Genomic DNA, 25,003 nt, shown 5'->3' on the forward strand with positions numbered 1-25,003 from the left:
AGGCTCAAACTGCTCAAAGACAGCTCTGCTGGGAGGAGGTGCAGATGAGTCTGTTTCAGCCTGAGGTGATGAAGGCCTGAGGGCAGAAATTTTTTCCACAAAAAATTTCTTAAAGTTTTCGCACAGTGCAGGACAGACCTTCGCTTGGTTCACATTACAGCGAGGATCAGCGAGTGAATTAAAAACACTAAAAAGAAAATGAGGCCTGTGACTGTTACTTGAAACAATGTTAGAGAAGTAAGCAGACTTTGCATATTTTACTGCTTTCTGGTATTTCAATAAACAGTTACGCAGGATCTCTAAGGAGACATGGAGCTTATCCTTTTTCCACCTTCTCTCAGCGCGTCTGCACTCACGTCTGAGAGCGCGGGTTGTCTCATCCAGCCAGGGCTGGGAGGAAGGTTTGGTGCGTTTGGTTGTAAAAGGGGCAATACAGTCCAGTACAGCAGTGCAAGCAGATATAAAAGAGTTAGTGAAGTCCTCGGTATTCAGGCTCAAGCAAAAATCCAAATTGCTTAAGTCAGAGTTTTTAAAAGCAGCTGCAAAATCAGCAGTGCATGAAGAGTTAACCAAGCGCACACGACGTGTAGAGGATACTCTATTTATCCCAGAGCTGGGGAGCGCTGCTGTAAATAAAACAGGAAAATGGTCCGATATACCACAGTCACGTATCCCTGTGATGCAGACTCTAAGTCCATAAGACAACACCAGATCCAGTGTGTGACCTTTTTCATGAGTGGGACCACACACGAGTTGTGTTAAGTTAAAAGAGTCAATAAGCGAGGCAAATTCTTTAACCAGTGGACCACTCTCACAACACACATGAATATTAAAGTCGCCAACAATTAAAATACGGTCATATTTTAGTATGAGACCCGTCAGCAAGTCAGCAAAGTCACCGATGAAGTCCTTCGTGCACTTCGGTGGTCGGTAAATCACCGCGCAGAGCACCGAGGGGGAAGAGTTTATCTCCAACAGCTGCAGTTCAAAGCTGGTGTACAGGTCTGCCGATACTTGACGACAGCGAAAACTGCATTTAAATATTGAAGCAAGTCCTCCACCTTTTCCAGAGATCCGCGGGGAGCTGAAGAAAGAACAGCCGGGAGGTAAAAGTTCGGAAAAAGGTGCAGACTCACCAGCATGAAGCCACGTCTCAGTCACAAACATAAAATCCAACTGCTGTGCGATGAAAAAGTCATTGAGAAGGAAAGTTTTGTTGGCTAACGATCTAGCATTTAGTAGGGCCATTCGGATGACCAGATGCTTGTTAGCTGAGGCCGGGGCCCGCTTCAACAGGCGAAGGTTAGCATGGTTTACGCCGCCTCCACGATCCCGCATCCTGCGCCAGGACGAGGGACGCCGAGTCTCCAGGATGACAGGTGGGACAATCGGCCTGATCCAGCGACGCCCGAAATCCACAGGCAGCCCAACAGCCTTGAGGCGGCAAAGACCACCATCCAGGGGGTAATGAACAGACAAACCTAGGAGTCTCAGGTAAGTTTTGACCCGCACCGCGATACCTCCCCGCTTTCCGCGTCTCCTCTGGCGTTTGTTGGGGACCGGAGCACTGGGCAGCCGGCGCAAATTCTCAGGTACATCCGATAGGTGTGGAGGAAAAATCGTTGAGTTTTTCTTTACAGTATATGCTGGTACCAAAACAAACTGGAGGTTTAGAAGTGTCAGACGATCGTAGGTGATCAAAAACTCCCTTTTAACAGGAAGAAACCTCCAGCAGAACCAGGCTCAGGGAGGGGGGGTCATCTGCTGCGACCGGTTGGGCTGAGGAGGGGAGAGAAAAGACTTGCTGTGGAAGAGAGCCAGAGATTAATATCAATTAATGATTAAATGCAGAGTGGAGTATAAACAAAGTAAATATTATTGGGCTAAAATCCATCGACTCGCTGTCACACCCTACACTGATGCAGTGGGTCCTGGGTTCCTCCTGGTGCACAACAATGCCCAACTTCATGTGAAGAGGGAATGCAGGCAGTTCCTGGAGGATGAAGGGCTTGATACCAATGACTGGGCCCCATGCACACCTGACCTAAATCCAACAAAACACCTCTGGGACATTATGTTTCCAACCATGCAATGCCGCCAGGTTGCACCTCAGACTGTCAAGGAGCTCCGTGATGCCCTGGTCCAGCTCTGGAAGGAAATCTTCCATCCATTGATGGCACCATCCATCATCTAATTAGGAGCATGCCCCGCCATTGTCAGGAATGTACACGAACATGTGGCGGCACATAGACTAGCCTGCTCCATTATGTTTTTGTACTTATTTATCAGGTGTCTTTGAATTGGGCCCTCTGTAAGTTGATCATTTTTATCTCATCATATAATGTGTCATCCTTCCATTCCTCACACATTAGCCAGTCCATATCAATATAGATATCCAGCATGATTTTTTCCTATCGAGATCTGACCACTCTGCTTGGCAGGATTGGTGGAATTCATTTAAACTGGTTTCCTGGAACAGACCCAGGATAAGTTTATCTATCTTTATCAATAGGCCACATGCCATAGGCCTTTAAGGTGGCAGCAGTTAAACCATTACTTAAAAACCCATCACTGTCTTAGCTAATTATAGGCCAATGTCCAACCTTCCTTTTCTTTCAAAAATTCTTGAAAGATTAGTTGTTAAACAGCCAACTGATCATCTCCTGCTCCTCCTGGGTGTGCGACCCTTTTGTGTGAAGTCTTGTGTGTCTGTCTCCCCATGTTGTGGCTAGTCAGTGTTCTCTGTGTGTGATCTCAAGTGCTTTTGTTTCCCTGTTTTTTCACTTTGCTTTAGTTCCCTGAGTCTCATTAGTGTCATTTTGTTCACCTGTTCTGCCCCAGCTGTTTCCACTCTCTGCTCGTTCCCTCTCTGTATTTATTGTCTCAGTATTGTCTCAGTCTTCCCAGTGTCATTTGTCAGATCCTTGTTGTTATTGTGGCTGTGTTTTTGCTCCTGTGCCCTTGATGCTCCTAGTGGTCCAATTTAGGGTTCCCAGTCTAGGTTTTTCTTTCTTTAATAACGTGCCTTTGTTTTGGTTTCAGCTGCAATAAATTCTTATTTTTGTTACTTTATGACTGCCTGCTCCTGTGTCCTGCATTTGGGTCCTCACCTCCACACACGCCACAGTCTGCTCACACACACATATCTCCAGAGGAATGGTTTGTTTGAAGAGATTGTCAGGTTTCAGAATTCATCACAGTACTCGAACGTCATAAGGAACTATGCAGTAGGTGTGGTTGGACCCAGAATGCAGGACTTGGCAAACAGACGACTGGTGGGGCGCACAGCTGTAGGTAATCATAATGGACAAGACCAGGAAGAAATCTAAACAGAGCACACAGGACAAAGACTGACCAAGTAAGACAGGAAACAAGTAAGCAGGAGCAGAGGCAGGTGCTCCGAAGAACATAAATACAGGTAACAAGACACACACACAAGAACACAGAGGCAGGAACTAAACTACGCATCAAAACTGGGACATGATTAAACATACTAAAATGGAAACAAAGGCAAGAAACCAAAAACCTGGGATCACAAAAGAAAAGAGGGACAAAACCCTCAAAAGTCTACAAAACATTGGCAAAGGCCCAGGACCATGACAAGAAACGGCATTAGTGAAGGTTACAAATGATCATCTTATAGCCTCTAACTGTTCAATTCAATTCAGTTTTATTTATAAAGTGCCAAATCACAGCAGTCGCCTCAAGGCAGACAGTGGACTCATATCTGTGCATGTCGCGCTAGACCTCAGCGAAGCGTTCGATAATGTTAACCATCATATTTTATTACAGATTATAAATACATCGAAGGATGCTTGACCTTCATTTACCTTAAGTGAATGTAGGTGATCAGCCATCAGATGGGAACCGTCATTCATTAGGTGTTTCAACCCTCAACCCCAACACTGCTGCCCCGGCAGCCGTGGCCAAATCACTGCCCGTAACCAGCAAGAGGCTCTTTCTGCTGCCTCCCCCGTCCTGTGAGCTGCTACCTTTCTCTCCCTCCCTGTCACTCTGATGGCTGTGAACAGTCTCCACAGTGACTGGGCGAGGAATACTCTACAGCCAACCTCGACTGGGAACAGCCACACCTGCCATCCTTTCCCCCTGCAGAAGGTCTGGTATTTGGCGCTCTTCCTTTCAAAGGCCTGTTCATACCCCTCTTCCCATGGGACTGTAAGTTGTATGAGGGCGATCTTTTTACCCTCTTCAGACCACAGTACCACATCCAGCCTCAGTGTTGTCTGGACAGCCTCGGGGAACTGCAACCTTCTTCCCAAGTCAACCTTAATTTCCAATGCTTGGACCTTTTGTAGCAGACTGTTCCTTGTTATTGATGCGGTTGGTGACCTTTCCCCCTCCCTTACAAATGGGATTAATGTTGTTTTCTGGAGCGGTTGGTGTTTTTTTTTCTGCTCTCCTGCTCCAAGATGTTAACGAGTGTCATAAGCACCTTGTCATGCCACCACTTGTACCTTCCTTGGGCGAGTGCTGTTTTTCACCCGGACAGGATGTGTGCCATGGTGCCCCTCTCCCGCACAGCTTGCACAATGGCTCTTCTCCCATGTCCCCCTTGTACAAGTTTACTGGAGTCTGTAGTGAGCACTGCTCTCAGCAAGAAGGAGATGCCAAATGGCTTCAGTTTACGTGGGTCCATGCTCTTTGGGAAGCTAACGTCACTGTCCTTGATCTTCTTTCTTCTTTCAAAAAGTTCCATACTTCCTCCTGGATCGTGGCCTTCCCCCATTGTTGGAAATGGGGAGTTCCAAGGTCCTGTCTTCCTGTGCATGATGCTCCAATAATGTCACGTAGCTTCAACATGCTTTAAGCTTGTGCAACAGATAAGTCAGCTGCCCGCTTGCATCCTGATCTTGAGATTAGAGCATGCCATGGCTATTAAAGGTATTGAGCTGCAGTGGTTTCAGTCCTATTTATATAAATGGGGAGTCTTCTTCAAGAATCAAGAATTTAGTGTCATTATACATCAAGACATACAATGAAATTGCGTTCCAGAACACTCATCCAAGAGTGTTCTGGAAGAGCATCATGCTCTGGAGCTGTTTTGCTGACAGTTGTACTGGTACATTTCAAAAAGTAGTTAGAAAAATAAAGAAGTACGCCTTCCTCCAAATTCTTCAACTTCACCTCAAATCAACAGTTGAAATGTGGACATAACTGGGTGTTCCAAAAAGACAATGATCCCAAACGCACATCAGGTGGTTTTGGAATAGATAACATTGACCTGAGTCTGGTTTAAAAGCAGCGTCCGAACCAGGAAACCAAACAATTTAAATGAATTCTGCCAGAGGTCAAATACTCCATCAGAGTTATAACAGAAGCTCGCTGATGGCTAGAAAAAGTGTCTTCTCTAGGTGCAACTTACTAAGGGACATTTGTCCAAATATTAGTGGTGGTGTATGTATACTTTTGACCCTAATTGAATAAGAGAAAATACAACATAACTTGAAATGTGTACACCCAATTCTTGTTTTTTTAAAGTCATTAAAGATGAATGCTGTACAATCCTTCAACCCTGGAACAGGAAAAAAGAAATCATTAAAAGTCCAAAGTTACCAACTTTCATGTCCATGATGAGTGTTTGTGAACGTTTGACCACAACTGTATGTGTGCTTGACCGTCTCTGATCTCAGCTGTCTTTGCCATGTTGGCTGTGCCGACGCTCTCTGGTTCATTTATAATTGATGATATGTGTTTTCCTTAAATTCATACACGTGGCTCTTGCAGAGTAACCATCACATCATCTAAGGAAAGTGTGTGTGTGTGTGTGTGTGTGTGTGTGTGTGTGTGTGTGTGTGTGTGTGTGTGTGTGTGTGTGTGTGTGTGTGTGTGCGTATGTTTATAATACCTTGTGGGGACAATTTTCCTGACATATACTACGTTGTGGGGACCAATTGCTCCTTGTGGGGACTGGAGCCTTGTCCCCACAAGGGGAAACCCTGTTTTTGGGTCAGGGGTCAGAGTTAGGGCTAAGGTATGAATTGAGTTTAGGTTAGGGTTAGGGTTAGGTATGTGATGGTTAGGGTTAGGAAAAGGGTAAAGGTAAGGTTTAGGCTGTAGAAATGAATGGAAGTCAATGGAAATTCCCCACAAAGATAGCAAAACACACTTGTGTGTGTGTGTGTGTGTGTGTGTGTGTGTGTGTGTGTGTGTGTGTGTGTGTGTGTGTGTGTGTGTGTGTGTGTGTGTGTGTGTGTGTGTGTGTGTGTGTCCACCACATCACCCTTAAAAAAAATTACTAAAATTTCTTCACTTCTCTTTTCTGTTTATTTCCAAACTGAATAAAGTTGTTCATACCTGCAAAAGCATTTTGTCAATCACATGTACACTTACACTCCTGTTTCTATCATTGTGCTCTCCTGTAACAGCGCCAGGGGCGGACTGGCATACATTACTACCGGGGATTTCCCCGGTGGGCCGATGGGTTAGTGGGCCGCCGGCTGTTTAACTCAGTCCGTGGAGGAGCCATTGCCGCGCACTGCGGCCCCGGCCCATAGTCACGCTGCTGTTTAACGGTGCCTATTACCTCTCCCCCGCTCCAGTCAGGCAAATCTGCTTAGCGCGCGGCCGCGGAATGAGCCTGTAAACACATGAACGAGCATGCCGGTGTTGTGCCAAAAAGTGATCGTTTGCCAGAAATTGATTTTTGATGTTTCTATGTGCTTTTATGTGTAATGTCTTTGCTTATATTGGTGAATAGAGTGTAGTCAATAGGATTTATGAAGGGCTTAAATATAAAATGAAGAAATGACCTGTTATTCAAGTATGTTTATGACTCTGCATTATTGCACGTACATTATAATAGATCCAGTCCTCTTTGGTCACTTAAAATATCTATATAGAGTGTAATGTCATATTTGTTCTGATTTGCGCTGCCCTCTTGTCCAGATATCTCTTTAAAATCTGGCCAATCACAGTTTTTACCCTGATAAATAAAGAATATATAAAAGTCGCTGCCAAAAACTGATTGCAGCTTCTACCTTGTGACAGAAATGTTGTTTCTTACTCAAAATGACTTGATATCATTCAGGAGAGATATGTTTGACATATTTTTCACAGATTATAGGTCAGCAAGTCATTTACAACAGTTTAAATATGGGCAATCATTTTCTGGCAATCACTTTTTGGCAGACGATCACTTTTTGGCACAACACCGGCCAGCTGATGCGGGCTGACGGCATGCAGCGGAGATCAGAAAAAAAAAAAAAAAAAAACTTGTCCCAGAAAATCCGGGCCGGACTACGAAAACATACAGCAGCTGTGTCACTTATTAATACAAGTAGTCACGAACTGGAAAAGCCTTGTCCATACTAATGCCACATTAATTACATCTCCCTGTTTGTATCCCATGAGTGACAAGTCAAGAGAGAGACGCCAGTTGCACACTGACACTGCTGAGGGGGTCTAACTCATCATGTGATCCCTCCGCGACACTGTTGACACTACTGAAACGTGAAAAAATAAGTCCGCATTGCCATAAAGATGCACTAATACCAGCTACTAATATCATTAATTATTGCTTTTGTATTAGTATTATTACTGGTTGTGTAGTTGTTTTTTAGGCCTATTAATTCAATTAACAATTACTAATTATTTATAGGCTGAAAGTGAATCTGATGATTCTACAGAGAGAGATGTGACTCAAGAGGAAGGCCTAGATGCCCATCAATCAGAGATTGAGTATTTCACCAGACCCAAACCAGAGACATTAGACCTTTTTCCTCTTTCACAACAGCACCCTGATGCTTTCATGCTCATGGCTACTCAGACAGATGTCCTAAAGATGCTGGAGAGTGATAAAATTATAGATGGTGTAGCAGAAAAGAGTCGGTTGCTGCAGAGGTTACTCACTGAGTGAACAAGATAAGATATAAGATAAGATAGTGTTTATTTGTCACATGCACAGTTATACACAGTACAATGCACAGTGAAATGTATTTTGTACCTGCAACCATATATACACACACATATAAATAAGAAGAATAAAAAAAAAAAAAAAAAAAAAAAGTAATTCACACTATACACTATACTCTATATACTATACACTATACACACTTTTTAAATTATAATATTTACATTGTGCAATAATGGTCCAGTTAGGGCTCAGAGTTGAGCAGATGGATGGCTTGTGGGTAAAAACTCTTCTTCAACCAATGTAGGTTTCAGTAGCTTTCCAGTTGTTTTTCCCCTGTATTTTGTCAGGGTCAAGTTGTTAAGTTTGTTAGTTATTTTGTTACGCCATATTATTGTATTATTGTAGTCATATTATTGCTGGAAGTAATATTGTCCATATGACAATAAAAGTCATATACACTACGTGCCATGTATAGATTCATATACAGTATATACACACACACACACACACACACACACACATACAGATATATATATATATATATATATATATATATATATATATATATATATATATATATATATATATATAGTGGGCCAGTCTGTCAGGAACTCCCGGGCCACTTTTTCTCCCCAGTCCGCCCCTGTAACAGCGCTGTGCCCGTATCCTGTTACTACTTCTCCAAATACGTTGGCTACCATAGAGGGATATTCAGGAAAGTATTCCCACTAATCAAATGAGAAACTTTTTGTTATTTATCAGAGAAGCAAAGTTAGTGTTGTGATAAAGTAACTTTATCTAAATGTCTGCTGTATGTTGAATTCAACCTTTCATTTAAATCCAGACTGAACTCACTGTTCACACTGTGATTTACACTCACTTACACTTTTTCACAGCTGCATGAAGCAGGTAATACTTGTTACACAGGTGATAATTTAAGAAAATGTGTTTTGACAAAATAAAAGTGTGCATTAAAACTTTAAGCAAGCTCTTCAGTTTATACGCAGTACAAATACATAAAACCAACTATACTGAAAGGCATTCATATTTTGATATAACATGACAGTGGCGTGAATTTTTGTAAAATAAAGTTCAACTTTATGTTAAAAAAATATGGAAATTTTGGCTTATGTAAAGTGTTCACCCAACTACAGGCAAAGGATAAGAATATGTATTTATCTAACAGACGTCAAACCATAAAAGTACACAGGTAAAGCTGAAGTAGAGTAGCTGATTATTTGGCCATCTGAGGTCTAAGCACCACTAATCATCACAGACACGCATAAATAATTTATAATTCCTCCTCAAAAAAGTCATAAAAGTCAGAATGAGATTTGGGGTTACTTTGGTGCTGGCTGAGACCTCAGAGGGTTTTAACAGGTGTTTCTTACACCGTTGGTTTGAGTACAAATATGTGGCCATCATTTCACTGATGTAATTAAAAACTGTTCAGATATCAATAAAGAGGCGTTCTGTATACATTTTGCTTGATTATCGTTGTAAATGTCCTTTCCTTTGAAACAAAGTCACAATCTTCTGTCTGATCTCTTTAATCTGCAGCCCATAGATGACAGCATTGAGGGCTGGCAGGGCCACCTCACCCACAGTGGTCACCACCTTCCTGTAGTCGGACAGATGAGGGAAACGGTGCAGGATGATGATGATGAAGGCTGAAAACATCAAGATGATGTACAGAGTGAGGTGGGTGGCACAGGTCTGCAGCGCTTTGCTATTCAGTGTCTTGTTTTTGCTTTGCAAACACACCGCAGCGATTTTCAGGTAGGTGAGAGTCACGCTGCCGATGGAGGAGCCCAGCAGGAGTACGCTGTAGCTGAGGCCAAACACGTGGTTGATGATGACGTCCTCACAGGAGAGTTTGAACAGGGACGCGTTGTCACAGTGTGCATTGTCTATGAATCTCCTGCAGCGTGACAGGCGGATTGTGATGCTCAGCATAATAGACACCATGACTAACACCACCACCCACGCTGCCACCGACAGCTTCACCACCATCCCGTTGGTCATGATGACGGTGTAGCGCAGCGGGTTGCAGATGGCCATGTATCGATCGAAAGTCATGGTCATGAGTATAGTGTGACAGGCGCCTCCATAGAGATTAACACAGAAGGCCTGGACAACACAGATGATGTAATGAATGTAGCGCTCCGAGTCTGCCACAAACAGATCTCTGAGGATATGAGGAACCACTATGGTGGCCCCAAACACTTCATTTATACTCATGTTGCAGAAGAGCAAATACATTGGCTGGTGGAGGCTCCTCTTCATGAAGATCAGCACCACCAAGCCAATGTTAGACACCATGATAAAAATGTACATGAGGAGGAGGAGGATGAAGGCAGGGATGGAGGACTGTGGCGTGACCTTTAAGCCCTCCAGGATCAGGATATCTGCATTTAAGGTCTGGTTGTCCATATTTTGTAATAAGTCCTATAATATCCTGTAAGTCCTGTAATAGTCAAAAATAAGCACAGAAAAACAACAGCAGTTTATCCAGCATCAGAGGACATTTGTCACATTTTAAAGTTTTACAGAGACTAGCACATTATGAAGCAGAAGGCTTTTCAAACATCACTCTAACAGTTCAGTGAGGACTCTTCTGAGAGCTGCTGGGACAAAGAAAGGGCACAGATGACATCCATGTTTCTCTCACATGAACCACTCTCCACCCCAAACACGAAGGAAGCTGCAGACGCTTTTATCTGTTTTATCAGTGGTCATCAGCTGCAGCTTCACATGTTGGCAGGTTAACTGTAACTTAGCAACCTGCTTCCCAACATCACATGTGTTGCGATGATGACGATGATGATGATGATGCAATGAATGCTGTGATTTGTGTGTGACACATACTGTTAGGACATTAAGTTTTTCTGCCTCTCTACACATCACAGTGGATTTTAAATTTGGATGATAAAGTGCAGACTTTCAACTTTAATTCAAGGAGTTTAACAAAATATGAACATTGGAACAGGAAATACAAAAAAGTTACAAAAATCATCTTACAGCCTCTGACAGTGGACTCATCTCTGTGCTTGTCCTGTTGGACCTCAGTGCAGCTTTGATAATGTTGACCATAACATTTTATTACAGAGATTAGAGCATACTATAGGTATTAATGGTACTGCACTGCAATGGTTTGAATCATATTTATCTATAGACTCCAGTTTGTTCATGTAAATGGGGAGTATTCATCATAATTAAGGTTAATTATGGGGAACCAGGACGACAGCAAATGGTGAAATTAAACCTCCCTAAAAACAATTGCCACTTTGCCTGCTGGGAGTTAAGCTTCTTTCCTGTTTGTAGGCAATTTAAGTTTTGGTGATCAGTCCGTACAATAAATGGTTGCTCAGTTCCTTCCAGCAGATGTCTCCATTGTTCCAGGGCTAGTTTAATGGCTAGGACTTCTCTTTTACCAACATCATAGTTCTTTTCAGCAGGTATCAAGCATTTAGAGAAGTATGCACAGGGATGCAGCTTACATCCAGGGTCTGACGTGTCTGCCTCAACAACAAACTGGCTGTGTAGGTCAGGGTGGATGAGTACCATGGCCGAGCAGAGATTCTCCGTTAATTTTTAGACTGGTTGGCCTAATTTGTCCATACCAAGGGCCTGGAAGTGGAGGTGAGACATGTTAGCAGAAGACTTGTCTGGCTGTAGTTACAAATAACCCTGCTATAGAAATTGGCAAACCCAAGAAAACATTGTCGTTCCTTCCTAGTCCTGGGATTGGTCCATTCTAACATGGCTTTGATTTTTTTTTGCATGGGTCCACTTTCACCCAACCCCTCTCAGTAATGTAACCAAGAAACAAAGTACTGGCAGAGTGGAACTCACATTTATCAGCTTTGACAAACAGTTTATTTTGAGGAGACGTTGAAGTACCTCAAGGCACCTAGAAAAACACAAATTTAGCTGTTGTGTCCCAACTTCCCCCAGGCTATGCATCTTAGGTGATGTTAGTGAATTAGTCATGGAGTCAAATATATCACACATTGTTCTTACAGCCTTGTGCATCGCTAAGAAAACTATCCTCATGAATTGGAAGTCAAAAAATAAACTATGTATTACTCAATACAGAAATGTATTAATAGATCATTTTAGTTTAGAGAGAATGTCTGCTTCTTCTAAAGATCAATTGGAGGAATTTGACTCTCTTTGGTTCCCATTGATCAGCTCCATTACTTAGTGGGGGTGGTTGGCTGTGGGTTCTGCTCCTGATGTGCTTTGTAGGCGGTCGGGTGAGGACTCTGGGGGCCTGTGTAGCTGGTAGCCTCCTGAGACTGGAGTCCTGGGGCGACCTTCTGATGATGTCTGTGTGCCTGTTCTGGTTGATGGTGGTGGGGCTTTGGATGGTGCTGCCTTACGGTCCTGGGGTGTGGGCCGGGGTGCTTGGGGTGGTGGGTGCCAGCCCTCGGACGGTTGGCTGGTCTTCCCTGTGTGGCTCGGGGGCTGGGGTCTGGGGCCCGGGGCCTGGGGCCGTGCCGGCTCCCGGTGGGTCCCCCCTGGCACTGGGGGGGGTCTCTGTTGTCCCGGGCGCGCCACCAGGTGGGGTGGGTTGACGTGGCCTGCGTCTGGATGTCCGGTCTGCGCTCTTGGGGCCCTGGGGTGCCTGCATTGCTGGGGGGTGGGGTGGGGGCCGCAGTGGGGTGGTTGGTGGGGACAGGGCACCGTATTTCCAAATCAGCCCAGTATGTCCTGTCGCTTGTTTGTATCTATTGTTGAGTGAATGGGCGTCTAGTGTGATTGTGCTACCCTCTGCGATGGGGGCGGTGGCACCAGTCTCAGGTGCTGCAGTGCTCTGGGATGCTGTCACCACGGCCCTGGGTTCAGCCCCCCTGCCCTGGGCTGGGGTGTGGGAGATCGGGGTGCCTATTGAGCCAGTGGACAGCTGGCTCTCTTCTTCCAGGTTTTTTTTTTTTTTTTCCCTTCCTGGCAAGTGGCCACACGTCTCTGCGTGTGGCCACTTGCCTCTCCTTTTTAATTGCACTATAGTCATTATAACACATACACGCATGGCCATCTCACACCCCGATTTCTTACACCTCGCCCGGGGTGGGGGCTGGGTGGTTCCTTGGGGACCGGGCTGGCGGCGTCTTGGGGTCACTGTTGGCCCTGGGGTGGTTTCCACTCACCCCATCTTCAGAGGGTGGGTAGCTATGAATGAATGTGTGTCTTTGTATTTGTCATAGTCTTCATGAGTATGGGTGGGTGAGTGGATGTATATGTATGGTGTATCTATGTTTATATATGTATGAGTGAGTGTGTATGTGCATGTATATGTATTTGTGCATAAATGTGTACATGGGTGTGCTTGTGGGTGTGCGTGGGGTTGTATGTTTGGCTGGACCTGGGTCTGGGCCTGTGCCTTGCCTCCTGGCCGCTCCTTGCTGGTTGCCTCTTCCCCCCTGCCCCCCTGCCCCCCTGGGGTGTGGGTACCTCCGGGTTCCTTGGTGGGGCTGGATGTTCTGGCGTGGGTGGTGACCTGCTCCCCTGGGGGCTGCGGCGCGGGGCTGCATTGGCCTCTTCTGCGTGGGGGGGGCTCTGCGGGGGCTCGGGCGGTCCTCGGGTGCCGGGGCCCTGGGGCCCTGCTGCCGGCCTGTGCGGGGGGCTGGCCGCTGGGGGGGGGGGGGGGGTTCTCGTTGCCTCGGATTCTCTGGTGCCCTTGCTCCTTGACTGGGGGGGCTCCGTCCGAGACCTCCCTCCGCTGTCTGCTGGGGTGGGTGTGCGGTTGTCTTTGGAATGAGTGGCCGCAGGTCTTCGTAGGTCTTGATGGGCTGCTGGCGGCCTCGGCTTCCTGGGGCTCTCTTTGTCTGCCTCTAGCTTCTGATGGGCAGAGCTGCGGCGTTCTGCCCTCATTGTAAGTACATTTCATGACACAAACACAAATACTCACGTAATCATAATACAAAAGGGTTGGTCTGTGTAATCAAGCAATTTTTGTTTTCCCCACACAATTTTTAATTTTGCAAGTATTGTCAGTATCTTTTATGTTTAAAGAGTGACTAATTATTTGGTTTATTCATCCTATTTTTTTTCTCTCTATTCTCTTCTTTCCCTTCTCTCTTACTCTCTCTCTTTCTCTCTCCCTTTTTCTTTTCTTCTTTTCTTTTTCCTAAGCCTGTCAGCTCTGGCAAAATTTTTCCCACAGTATGCTAAAAATAATTCAAATAAAATAAAGGGTCACACGCTAACAAGAGAAGCCTATAGAGAACCTATAGAGCTCACCTTGAAATAGCAAATATGTTTGGCACAACAACGCTTTCAGGTCACAGTTCTGCTTGCAAGATCTGCCAGACATGACAGGCTTAAAAAAAAAAAAAAAAAGAAAAAATCAAAATGTCATCCAGATAAACAAAGACAAAAGCATTCAAAAAATCCTGCAGAACATGATTAATGAGGGCCTAGAAGACTGCTGGTTCATCCATCCATCCATTTTCTTCCACTTATCTGGGGCCAAGTTGCAGGGGCAGCAGCTTAAGCAGAGAAGCCCAGGCGTCCCTCTTCCCTGCCACCTCCACCAGCTCATCCAGGGGGACCCCAAAGTGTTCCCAGGCCAGCCGAGGGATATAATCGCTCCAGTGTGTCCTGGGTCTGCGTGGGGCCTCCTCCCGATATGACATGCGCGGAAAACCTCCTCCACGAGGTGCCCAGGAGGCATTCTATTCAGATGCCCAAACTACCTCAAATGACTCCTTTCGATGTGGAGGAGCAGTTTCTCTACTCTGAGCCCCTCCCGAATGGCTGCACTCCTCACCCTATCTCTAAGGGAGAGGCCAGCCACCCTTCAAAGGAAGCTCATTTCTGCCACTTGTATTCACAATCTCATTCTTTTGGTCACCTAACCATAGGTCAGGGTAGATTGGCTGGTAACTCCACAGCTTTGCTTTCACGCTCAGCTCCATCTTCACCACAAAAGACCAGTGCAGGGTCCACATCACTGCAGACACAGCCCCAATCCATCTGTCAATCTTGTGCTTCCTTCTCCCATCACTCGTGAACTCGTGAACAAAACCCTGACATACTTAAACTCCTCCAACGCCTCCCTGAGCCGGAGTGAGCATTCCACCCTTTTCCAGCTGAGGACCATGGCCTCAGACTTAGAGGTACTAATTATCATGCCAGCTGCTTCACACTCGGCTGTGAACCATTCCACTGCATGTTGGAGGCCATCACCTGATGAAGCCAACCAGACCATATCATCTGCAAAGAGCAGAGCTTATGCAGATGCAACTTCTGAGGCCACCGAGTCGGAAGCCTTCTGCCATTTGGATACGCCTAGAAATTCTGTCCATAAAATTATGAACAGAATCGGTAACAAAGGGCAGCCTTGGCGAAGTCCAACACCCAGAGCAAACAAGTCCGGCTTATTGCCGGCAATATGGACCAAGCTCTCGCTGCGCTTGTACAGGGACTGAATGGCCCGGAATAACAGGCCAGACACCCCATACTCCCACAGCACACCTACAGCATACACCGAGGGATGAACCAGGATGAAAACCGCATTGTTCCTCTTGAATCCGACGTTCAGCTTACTGACGGACCCTCCTTTCCAGCACCCTGGCATAGACCTTACCAGGGAGGCTGAGGAGCATAATCCTCCAATAGTTGGAGCACACCCTCTGGTCTACTCTCTTAAAGATGGGGACCACCACCCTGGTCCAGATCTCCATGCAATGTTGCAGAGCAGTGTCAACCCAGACAGCCCTACAACATCCAGAGCCTTCAGGAACTCAGGGCAAATTTTGTCCACCCCAGGGGCCCTGCCATCAAGGAGTTATTTAACCACCTCAGTGACCTCACCCTCAGTGATGGGCAAGTCATTCCCCTCATCCTCAGACTCTGCTTCCACTACAGAAGGCCACAATAACAAAACACCATTTGGGTTCAGATCAGGTAGGCTATTCCTCCCAATCACGCCCCTCCAGGTCTCACTGTCATTGCCCACCTGAGTGTTGAAATCTCCCAGCAGGACAATGGAGTCACCAGATAGTGCACCCTAAATCACCCCACCCAGTGACTCCAAGAAGGATGAGTATTCTGAACTGGCACATAAGCACAAACAACAGTCAGGACCCATTCCCTGATCAAAGGCGCAGAGAAGAAACCCTCTCGTCTACCGGTGAAAACTCCAACTTACAGGCAGACAGCTGCGTGTATAAAAGAATACCCAGCCCAGATTTCCACCTCTCAACGAGGGCAACTCCAGACTGGAACAGAGTCCAGCCCCTCTCCAGGAGACTGGTTCCAGAGACCAGGCCATGCTATACCTAGCCGGTATCTCTCAACCTCATGAGCAACCTCAGGGAGAGAGGTGACATTTCATGTCCCGATAGCAAGCCTCGATATCCGGATTTCACACTGCCAGGGCCTCTGCCCTTGGTCGCTGCCCAACACACATTGCACCCAACCCCTACGATGCGTCCTGTGGGTGGTAGGCCTACAGGAGCATGAGCCCATGTCTCTTCTTTGGGCTGCGCCCAGCCAGTCAACACAGGTTAATGCCCGGCCACCAGACACTCCCTCCAGCTCCCTCCCCAGGCCTGGATTTAGGGTGGGGACCTGGTAACCCTATCCCGGGCAGGGTAAACAGTGTTTTCCATAAGGGTTTTTGGAATCACTCTTTGTCTGGACCCTCACCCAGGACCATGATAAGATGGCGATTCATGGAAGAGTGTTCTACTGTTACATCTTCTTAAATCTGTGATGTCATTTAGACGTGCCAGCATCATCAACTTCAGAGGGTTAAACCTTTTAACAAGGTCTTCAATTTAACCACCCGGACACTCTCTCTTCTCCCTGCTCCCATCAGGCCGGCGTTCCTGCTGCCTGAGGACTGAGACTGAAAGGCTGAAGAAGAGTTTTTACCCACAAGTCGTCTGTCTGCTCAACTCTGAGGCCTAAACTGGACTATTATACACAATGTAAATTATTATATTGCGTTATTATACTGTTCTATGTATAGTGTATAGTGAATCACTTATTTTTATTCTTCTTATTTATATATTTTTTTACTACTTATTTTTGGCTGCAGGTACAAAATATATTTCACTGTGCATTGTACTGTGTATAACTGTGCATATGATGAATAAACATTATCTTATCTTACTTGGCCCTCCGAGGTCTAAGTACCACTACTCATGACCTTTTAATATGAAAACATGTGATTTTTAAGTTTTGAAAGTTGTTCTCCCAGTGATACACATAAAAATGATAATGAAAGATGATCATTTACTCCAAAAAATGTAATCAAATATAGGATTAGCATGAGCTTTGGGGTTACTTTGGTGATGATTTAGACCTCAGAGGGTTTTAACAGATGTTTATGTGGAAATTTTGGCTTATGTAAAGTGTTCACCCAACTACAGGCAAAGGATAAGAATATCTAACAGACGTCAAACCATAAAAGTACACAGGTAAAGCTGAAGTAGAGTAGCTGATTATTTGGCCATCTGAGGTCTAAGCACCACTAATCATCACAGACACGCATAAATAATTTATAATTCCTCCTCAAAAAAGTCATAAAAGTCAGAATGAGATTTGGGGTTACTTTGGTGCTGGCTGAGACCTCAGAGGGTTTTAACAGGTGTTTCTTACACCGTTGGTTTGAGTACAAATATGTGGCCATCATTTCACTGATGTAATTAAAAACTGTTCAGATATCAATAAAGAGGCGTTCTGTATACATTTTGCTTGATTATCGTTGTAAATGTCCTTTCCTTTGAAACAAAGTCACAATCTTCTGTCTGATCTCTTTAATCTGCAGCCCATAGATGACAGCATTGAGGGCTGGCAGGGCCACCTCACCCACAGTGGTCACCACCTTCCTGTAGTCGGACAGATGAGGGAAACGGTGCAGGATGATGATGATGAAGGCAAACCAAACCAAGATGATGTACAGAGTGAGGTGGGTGGCACAGGTCTGCAGCGCTTTGCTATTCAGTGTCTTGTTTTTGCTTTGCAAACACACCGCAGCGATTTTCAGGTAGGTGAGAGTCACGCTGCCGATGGAGGAGCCCAGCAGGAGCAAGCTGTAGCTGAGGCCAAACACGTGGTTGATGATGACGTCCTCACAGGAGAGTTTGAACAGGGACGCGTTGTCACAGTGTGCATTGTCTATGAATCTCCTGCAGCGTGACAGGCGGATTGTGATGCTCAGCATAATAGACACCATGACTAACACCACCACCCACGCTGCCACCGACAGCTTCACCACCATCCCGTTGGTCATGATGACGGTGTAGCGCAGCGGGTTGCAGATGGCCATGTATCGATCGAAAGTCATGGTCATGAGTATAGTGTGACAGGCGCCTCCATAGAGATTAACACAGAAGGCCTGGACAACACAGACGATGTAATGAATGTAGCGCTCCGAGTCTGCCACAAACAGATCTCTGAGGATATGAGGAACCACTATGGTGGCCCCAAACACTTCATTTATACTCATGTTGCAGAAGAGCAAATACATTGGCTGGTGGAGGCTCCTCTTCATGAAGATCAGCACCACCAAGCCAATGTTAGACACCATGATAAAAATGTACATGAGGAGGAGGAGGATGAAGGCAGGGATGGAGGACTGTGGCGTGACCTTTAAGCCCTCCAGGATCAGGATATCTGCATTTAAGGTCTGGTTGTCCATATTTTGTAATAAGTCCTATAATATCCTGTAAGTCCTGTAATAGTCAAAAACAAGCACAGAAAAACAACAGCAGTTTATCCAGCATCAGAGAACATTTGTCACATTTTAAAGTTTTACAGAGACTAGCACATTATGAAGCAGAAGGCTTTTCAAACATCACTCTAACAGTTCAGTGAGGACTCTTCTGAGAGCTGCTGGGACAAAGAAAGGGCACAGATGACATCCATGTTTCTCTCACATGAACCACCCTCCACCCCAAACACGAAGGAAGCTGCAGACGCTTTTATCTGTTTTATCAGTGGTCATCAGCTGCAGCTTCACATGTTGGCAGGTTAACTGTAACTTAGCAACCTGCTTCCCAACATCACATGCATTGCGATGATGACGATGATGATGATGATGCAATGAATGCTGTGATTTGTGTGTGACACATACTGTTAAGTGCAGACTTTCAGCTTTAATTCACGCCCATTTTTTAAGAGGCTTTTCCTGTGGTTGAAAGTGGCCTCTGTGCGTTGTTGTTCCATAAAATAATCATAAAATTTAACTCCATTTTCCAAATAAACATAATGTATATGCATGATTTTATCAAAAATACATTAGTATAGATTCACTGTTGGAGGGAATGGTCAGCCATCTTCCCAATAAGTTCAGACGTATTTTTGTAAAAATCTGTGTATGCATGTGAGTTTCAGGAAGGTTTTAATCTAAATCGATGATGGTTTGATCCTTTGCTGTTGTTGATTTCAGATATGAAGTTACAATATGCAGTTTTAAGCTGTTTGTATGCACTACCACTAAAACGTTTGGATTCACTTTTTAATTTTTTTTTTTTTTTGTCCAACATATGATAAATTTAAAGAGTAATATAAAAGAGTCGTTAATGGACTGTGTAGTCCTGAGTTGTTATTGAGGACCTATTATACTAATGTTCTAATGTTTATTCTTGGACTCTATTACAGTAGCTTTAATAACGCTTATTTACTTAATGATGGCAAAACAACCCGCCTGAGATCTGCTGCCTGTCAGCGCGCCTTCCCTCAAAACCAACTTTCTTCTGATTGGCTGCCCTTTATTGACGAAAGGTTTGATCAACATGCGTTTGGGGTTTTGTGTTCACAATCAGAGCTATGTGCGTGAGATGATTAAATTAGGAAGCGCCCCTTTCTGTGACATCATACAAGTCAAAGAATAGTTTTTCTCCCATAGAATCATGGGAACAGTTATGTCCAAACCCCACGTCTTTGTAACGTGGGAGGAAACCAAAGTATCTGGAGAAAACCCACAAAAACACGGGGCGAACATACAAGCTCCACACAGAAGGGTCCTGGCCCAATGGTGGATCCAAAGATACATTGGTTTATCTAATGCATGTTAAAGTTAGGGTCAAATGGTCCATGCTAGCACAGTTGCTATTTATTATGCTGATTAAAGAAGCTAAAATTTGCTCAGCAGTGTCTAGAAGATATTGCTGTGACTTCAGTCCTTTTCTAAAAACCTTCATCAAGAAAAGAACATTATTATAAAGCTTAGATCGTTCCTTTTCTAAGAAATAAAGGCTAATGCAAAAAACTGACATAAAAAGAAAGTTTTTACACAATCAGATGTAATACTCCTTTAAAACTGATGCAATCTGGCTCTTCTACTATTTAATGAATCTTGAGGTCTAGTGAGTAGAGACTCTAGGCAGTGGGGGAAATAACTGTCTGATCCTCTGCTGGATTTCTAAGTTTGCTCACTTACAGAGAAATGAACAGGCTTGAATTTTTATGGTGTGGTTTAATTTTAAAGGAGAGAGATATCTCTCTAACCAAAAATCCATAAAAAACACTATATAGTTAAAGTTATAAATGGATTTGGATGGCCTTGAGTGAAATAAGTGGTTGATCCCCAAGCAAAACATGACTTAGTACTTGGTGGAGAAACCGTTGTTGGGAAGCACAGCGGTAAGATGTTTCTTGTCGTTGGTCCCCAGATTTTTACACATCTCAGCGGGGATGTGGCTCGCTCCTCTTTATACAAGCTCTCTTTCAGGTTTCTTGGCTGCTACTTGGCAACTAAAAGCTTCAGCTCCTTCTACAGATTTTTTTGAGGTCTGGAGACCAGCTAGGGTACTCAATAACCTTAATGTGCTTCTTCTTTAGCCATTCCTGTGTTAACTTGACAGTATTTTGGGGTCACTGTCATGCTAGAAGACAATCCACAACAAATCTTCAGTGTTCTGGCCGAGAGAAGAAGGTTCTCGTCCAAGATTTTACAGTTCATGACTACATCTAGCCAGTATCGCTCAACCTTGTGCATTAGCTCAGGCTCCTTTCCCACCACAGAAGTGATGTGCCAGTTGCCAGCCTCCATTGCCGGGAATAGGTGCAACAGGGCCTCTGCCCTCAGCTGCCACACAATGCTCCTCATCCAGGACAAGTTTTCCTCAGGACACCCAACCAGGGAATAAAAGTCCACTGACAACATAGTCCCTGGGACACACAAACCCCTCCACCACAGTAAGGTGGCAATTTGCAAGGAGTGATTCTTATAATAGGTGTGCTTTATACACTTAATGAGTTGAGATCAGGAATATCTGTAAAGGATTGATTGATTGATTGATTGATTGATTGATTGATTGATTGATTGATTGATTGATTGATTGATTGATTGTGATCTGTGTGCAACATGGACACACAGCCAATCTGTGGGATGACTTGAATGCTGTGTACTGTATATGAATGCTATATATATGTGTACATACAACAACAAATGATGATTCTCCTGATTTTATTGCTTTGTTCATCAGTGCAACAGTTTTTGGCACCCGCTCAATGCGGCATGTATGTCTATGGTTAATATCCTTTGAGTTAAAGTATGTTACAGTCACTGCGTTATAACCTAACAACATTGTTGGAGCCTGTTTGCAGCCTCAGATAATATGCTGAAGCGGTCTACCAAAAAGCAGGTTTCTGAGCAGATGAAGGTGTGTATTTTCTGTGATTTTTTTTTAATTGCTATAATGTAGGGGGACCCCCCCCCCCACCCCCCCACCCCCCCACCCCCCCGGACTGCCCCTTTTTTGATTTTTTTTTTCCTCCCATCCTCTCAAGTCTCTTGTAACTCACCAAAGTTAACGTGTCAGTAACACTGAGTTAAGTCTTATATTTTACTAGCTTGCCCTTCTTTTACGAACACATTTTTAAAAAATGCAAAATATCGTTTATTATTATTATCAACAAAATTACAGAAAATATCAGTGGGCCCTAAAAAACTGTAAAAGTTTTATTATTGCAGTAAATCCATTGTGGCAAAAGGAAAATGAGCATAAAGAAAATTAAAATATATATATATATATATTTGAAGAAGCACATTTCATCCTAAATGTTTGCTTGACAATGACGGTAAAACCTTTTTGAAGCGGAACACCGTCAACAGGAATTTTCGTATCTCTTTTGACTGCACACCATAAATGATGGGGTTCAGACTTCCTGGGATGATATGAAACAAAATGGCACACAGTTTCCTGTAGTCGGCGAACTGAGGAAAGCGATGCAGCGTTATGACGAGAACCCCAGAAAATAACATAATCATGTAGACAAAGAGGTGAGTGCTGCAGGTCTTTAAGGCCTTACTGTTCAAAGACTTGTTCTTCCTGCTCGCACAGACCACTGTAATCTGACTATAGGTGAGAACCATGCAGCCTATAGAACCTGTGAACAGGACCACAGTGAAAGCGAGGCCATAGACATTATTAATGTCCACGTTCTCACAGGAGAGCTTAAATAATGAGGCATTGTCACAGAAAGGATTTGTGATCATAGTCCTGCATCTACTCAGCCGTATGGTCAGACCGAGCAGAATCCCGACCAAAACAAAGGCCACCCCCCAGGCAGAAACTGTCAGCTTGATCACCATTGTGTTGGTCATTATGGAAGCATATCGCAGAGGATTACAGATGGCCACATATCTGTCAAAGGCCATAATCATGAGCACAGTGTGGGAAGTGGTGCCATACATATGTGTGGTGAAAGCCTGAACAAGACACTCATAATAACTGATGAGGCGCTCAGAAGTAGGCAGAAGAATATCTGAAAGTAAACGAGGTATCATGATCGAGTTTCCAACAATGTCATTAAAGGGCAGGTTACAGAACAGGAGATACATTGGCTGGTGAAGGCTTTTGTCAATGAAAACCAGGACAATGATGCTGATGTTGGTTGTCATTATCAGTATGTAGGAGAAAAGGAAAGAGAAAAAGACGGGATATTTGGAAACCTCTGTGACCTTCAATCCCTCCAGCTGGAGGGTAAAGCTGTTGAATGTGTGGTTTTCCATCAGTCTGAAACACAACAAAGAAAAACAGTATATTTGTGACATGCATGACTTTTTCCAGAGGAGATAAGACATGTCAAAACTAATAATGCATATAAATGTAAACTAACGTGTGTCAGCTTTAAAGAACTGAAACAAATATTAAAAGCTGAGACCTAGTGGTGTCCTCTGCACAACACACACCCTTTGGGCCTTTTCTGAGATGGGCTCCAGCTCTCCCACGACCCTCAACTAGGTAAATGGTTCAGAAAATTGATCAATGGACTCTGAAAGAGTTGGATGATTAAATAAATATTAAATATTACCTGTTATTTCTCTTGTCCTTTCTCTTCTTCTCATTCAGATACTCACCAACCAGCCATGTGGCAGGGCTGCAACCTCTGTCTCGCTTTTGTAGAGATGTATTCATCTGGGAAGGAAGTGCATAATGTAATATCCAGCTAGTTGCCATAGAAATGGCCAATAGAAATGATTAGGCCACACGGCTCAACTCTGTGGACTTTGTTTTAATATGAAATCAACTAGTATGAACTCAGTTAAGGTCATCTTTGCATAATACAGACATATGCAGCTGTGCATTGCTGAAAAGGTGAACAAAACCTCATTATGTGGATGGCACTTAGGTACATTACATTCACTGAGGGATTCTTCTGCACTAAGAAGGATGTCTGACTCAGTGATTCTGCTTGTATAAACTTTCTGTTTTAATGGCCAATGTGTCAGTGGATTACAACTTCAGAAAGTCTTGAGTTGCCAACAGGTGGTGGACAGAAAATGTGAACAACTAAATGTAAAGATCCAAAGTGTGACTCTTGTCAGGATTGGTAGAGTTCATTTAAATTGGTTGGTTTCACAGACCTGGTTTTAAGCATAGTGTGCAAATTTTCAACAGGATTGGAGTTGGGCTTACGACTGGCCGGATTTACTGGCTCCAAAACTAACTTCTGATTTGAAGTGAGCTTGAAGAGTTTGGAGGTAGCCCTCCTCATTCATTATTCCATCCACTTTGTGAAATGTACCAGTACTCAGCTCCAGAGAATGATGCTAGCACCACCACCATGCTTGACGGTTGCTACAGTGTTCTTAGCTTTGAAAGGCTCACCTCCAGGAGACGTTTTCAGCTTGAGTAAATCCACAATTCTCCTTGTTGGGTCATCACCGAGTTTCTTGGACTTTCCCATTGTTCCGAGTATCGGTCACTCCGGTCAGTGCTGTCAAACAAATCCTTTTTATGCTGGCAAAGACAAACTACCAGTTGTAGTCCATCATGATCACTGACAAGAAGTTAATAGGTCTTGGTTTTGTCGAGACACTGTAGAACCTTTAGCACCACTTATTAAAAGATCTGAGTAAATTTATGGGAATATTTAAGCCTGTGTGTAAAAATTTGACCTCATGTGAATCAGAGAAAATCCAAAATAAACTTAAACTTTTGCACCCAGTTCTTGTTTTTGAAAGTCATTACAGATATTTGCTGTACAATTTTTCCATCCTGGAAAAAGGACAGTTCAAAGAAACCATTAAAACCCCCCAATATTACCACGACGATTATGCCCATAATAAGTGGATGGAAACTATAAGTCACAGTCACTGTCTCCTCTGTGAGTCTCTGCATTTGGGTCCTCGCTCCTCGCACGCCATTTCATGACATAATTTGAAACAAAGTCACCAAAGATTTGAAGTAGCCTTTATCAGATTTGAGTAGTGATTCTGACAGGCTTTCTGTCCTGCTAACAGGTTATTTTGTCGTCCGAGGTTGTTGTAGCGCTCCTTATTGTAGGAGGTCTTTTCAGCAGAACTAACCACCTGAAGGCTGCTGAATGGCAGCTATCTTCACAAGAACTGTAACAGGAAGGGTTTGTGATCAAAGTCCTGCATCAGTTCGGCTACACAGTCATAGTAATCAGACCAAACCACCAAAGCAGAGGTGCCCAGGCCAAAACAGTGGATGTCACCATGTGGTTGGTCACTATGACAGCATAGCACAGAGGACTGCAGATCACCACATATCTGTCAAAGGTCACAATCATGAGAGTGATGCCTGAACAAGGGAGGCAGCAGATGAACTGAAAGTAAACTGTGTAACATGATAGTTTCCAAGAACGTCATTAAAGGTGCTGTGGGTTCATTTTTCCTTCCTTCTGTCTGCCACTAAT

General features: G+C 44.2%; 3 protein-coding genes across 3 annotated transcripts; all 3 read right to left on the reverse strand.

Annotated features, from left to right (window-relative positions):
• Nucleotides 1-9,364: 9,364 nt before the first annotated feature.
• LOC115791881 (olfactory receptor 2F1-like) lies at nucleotides 9,365-10,306 on the reverse strand. Its single transcript, XM_030746167.1, has one exon. It carries the CDS (start codon nucleotides 10,304-10,306, stop codon nucleotides 9,365-9,367), a length of 942 nt encoding a protein of 313 aa, XP_030602027.1.
• A 7,282-nt stretch (nucleotides 10,307-17,588) lies between these two features.
• On the reverse strand, nucleotides 17,589-18,530 carry LOC115791882 (olfactory receptor 2F1-like). Its single transcript, XM_030746168.1, has one exon. The coding sequence runs from the start codon at nucleotides 18,528-18,530 to the stop codon at nucleotides 17,589-17,591; it is 942 nt and encodes a 313-aa protein (XP_030602028.1).
• A 3,357-nt stretch (nucleotides 18,531-21,887) lies between these two features.
• On the reverse strand, nucleotides 21,888-22,853 carry or70b1 (olfactory receptor, family 70, subfamily B, member 1). The gene has a single exon (XM_030746169.1). The coding sequence runs from the start codon at nucleotides 22,848-22,850 to the stop codon at nucleotides 21,888-21,890; it is 963 nt and encodes a 320-aa protein (XP_030602029.1). The 5' UTR covers nucleotides 22,851-22,853.
• Between the last annotated feature and the right edge of the window lie 2,150 nt (nucleotides 22,854-25,003).

Source organism: Archocentrus centrarchus, chromosome 14 (genome assembly GCF_007364275.1).
Source record: "Archocentrus centrarchus isolate MPI-CPG fArcCen1 chromosome 14, fArcCen1, whole genome shotgun sequence".
In the NCBI taxonomy this organism is placed as follows: domain Eukaryota; kingdom Metazoa; phylum Chordata; class Actinopteri; order Cichliformes; family Cichlidae; genus Archocentrus; species Archocentrus centrarchus.

Excerpts from the sequence above, each read along its gene's own strand:
- LOC115791881 (XM_030746167.1), bottom strand. The coding sequence starts at position 10,306 with ATGGACAACCAGACCTTAAATGCAGATATCCTGATCCTGGAGGGCTTA.
- LOC115791882 (XM_030746168.1), bottom strand. The coding sequence starts at position 18,530 with ATGGACAACCAGACCTTAAATGCAGATATCCTGATCCTGGAGGGCTTA.
- or70b1 (XM_030746169.1), bottom strand. The coding sequence starts at position 22,850 with ATGGAAAACCACACATTCAACAGCTTTACCCTCCAGCTGGAGGGATTG.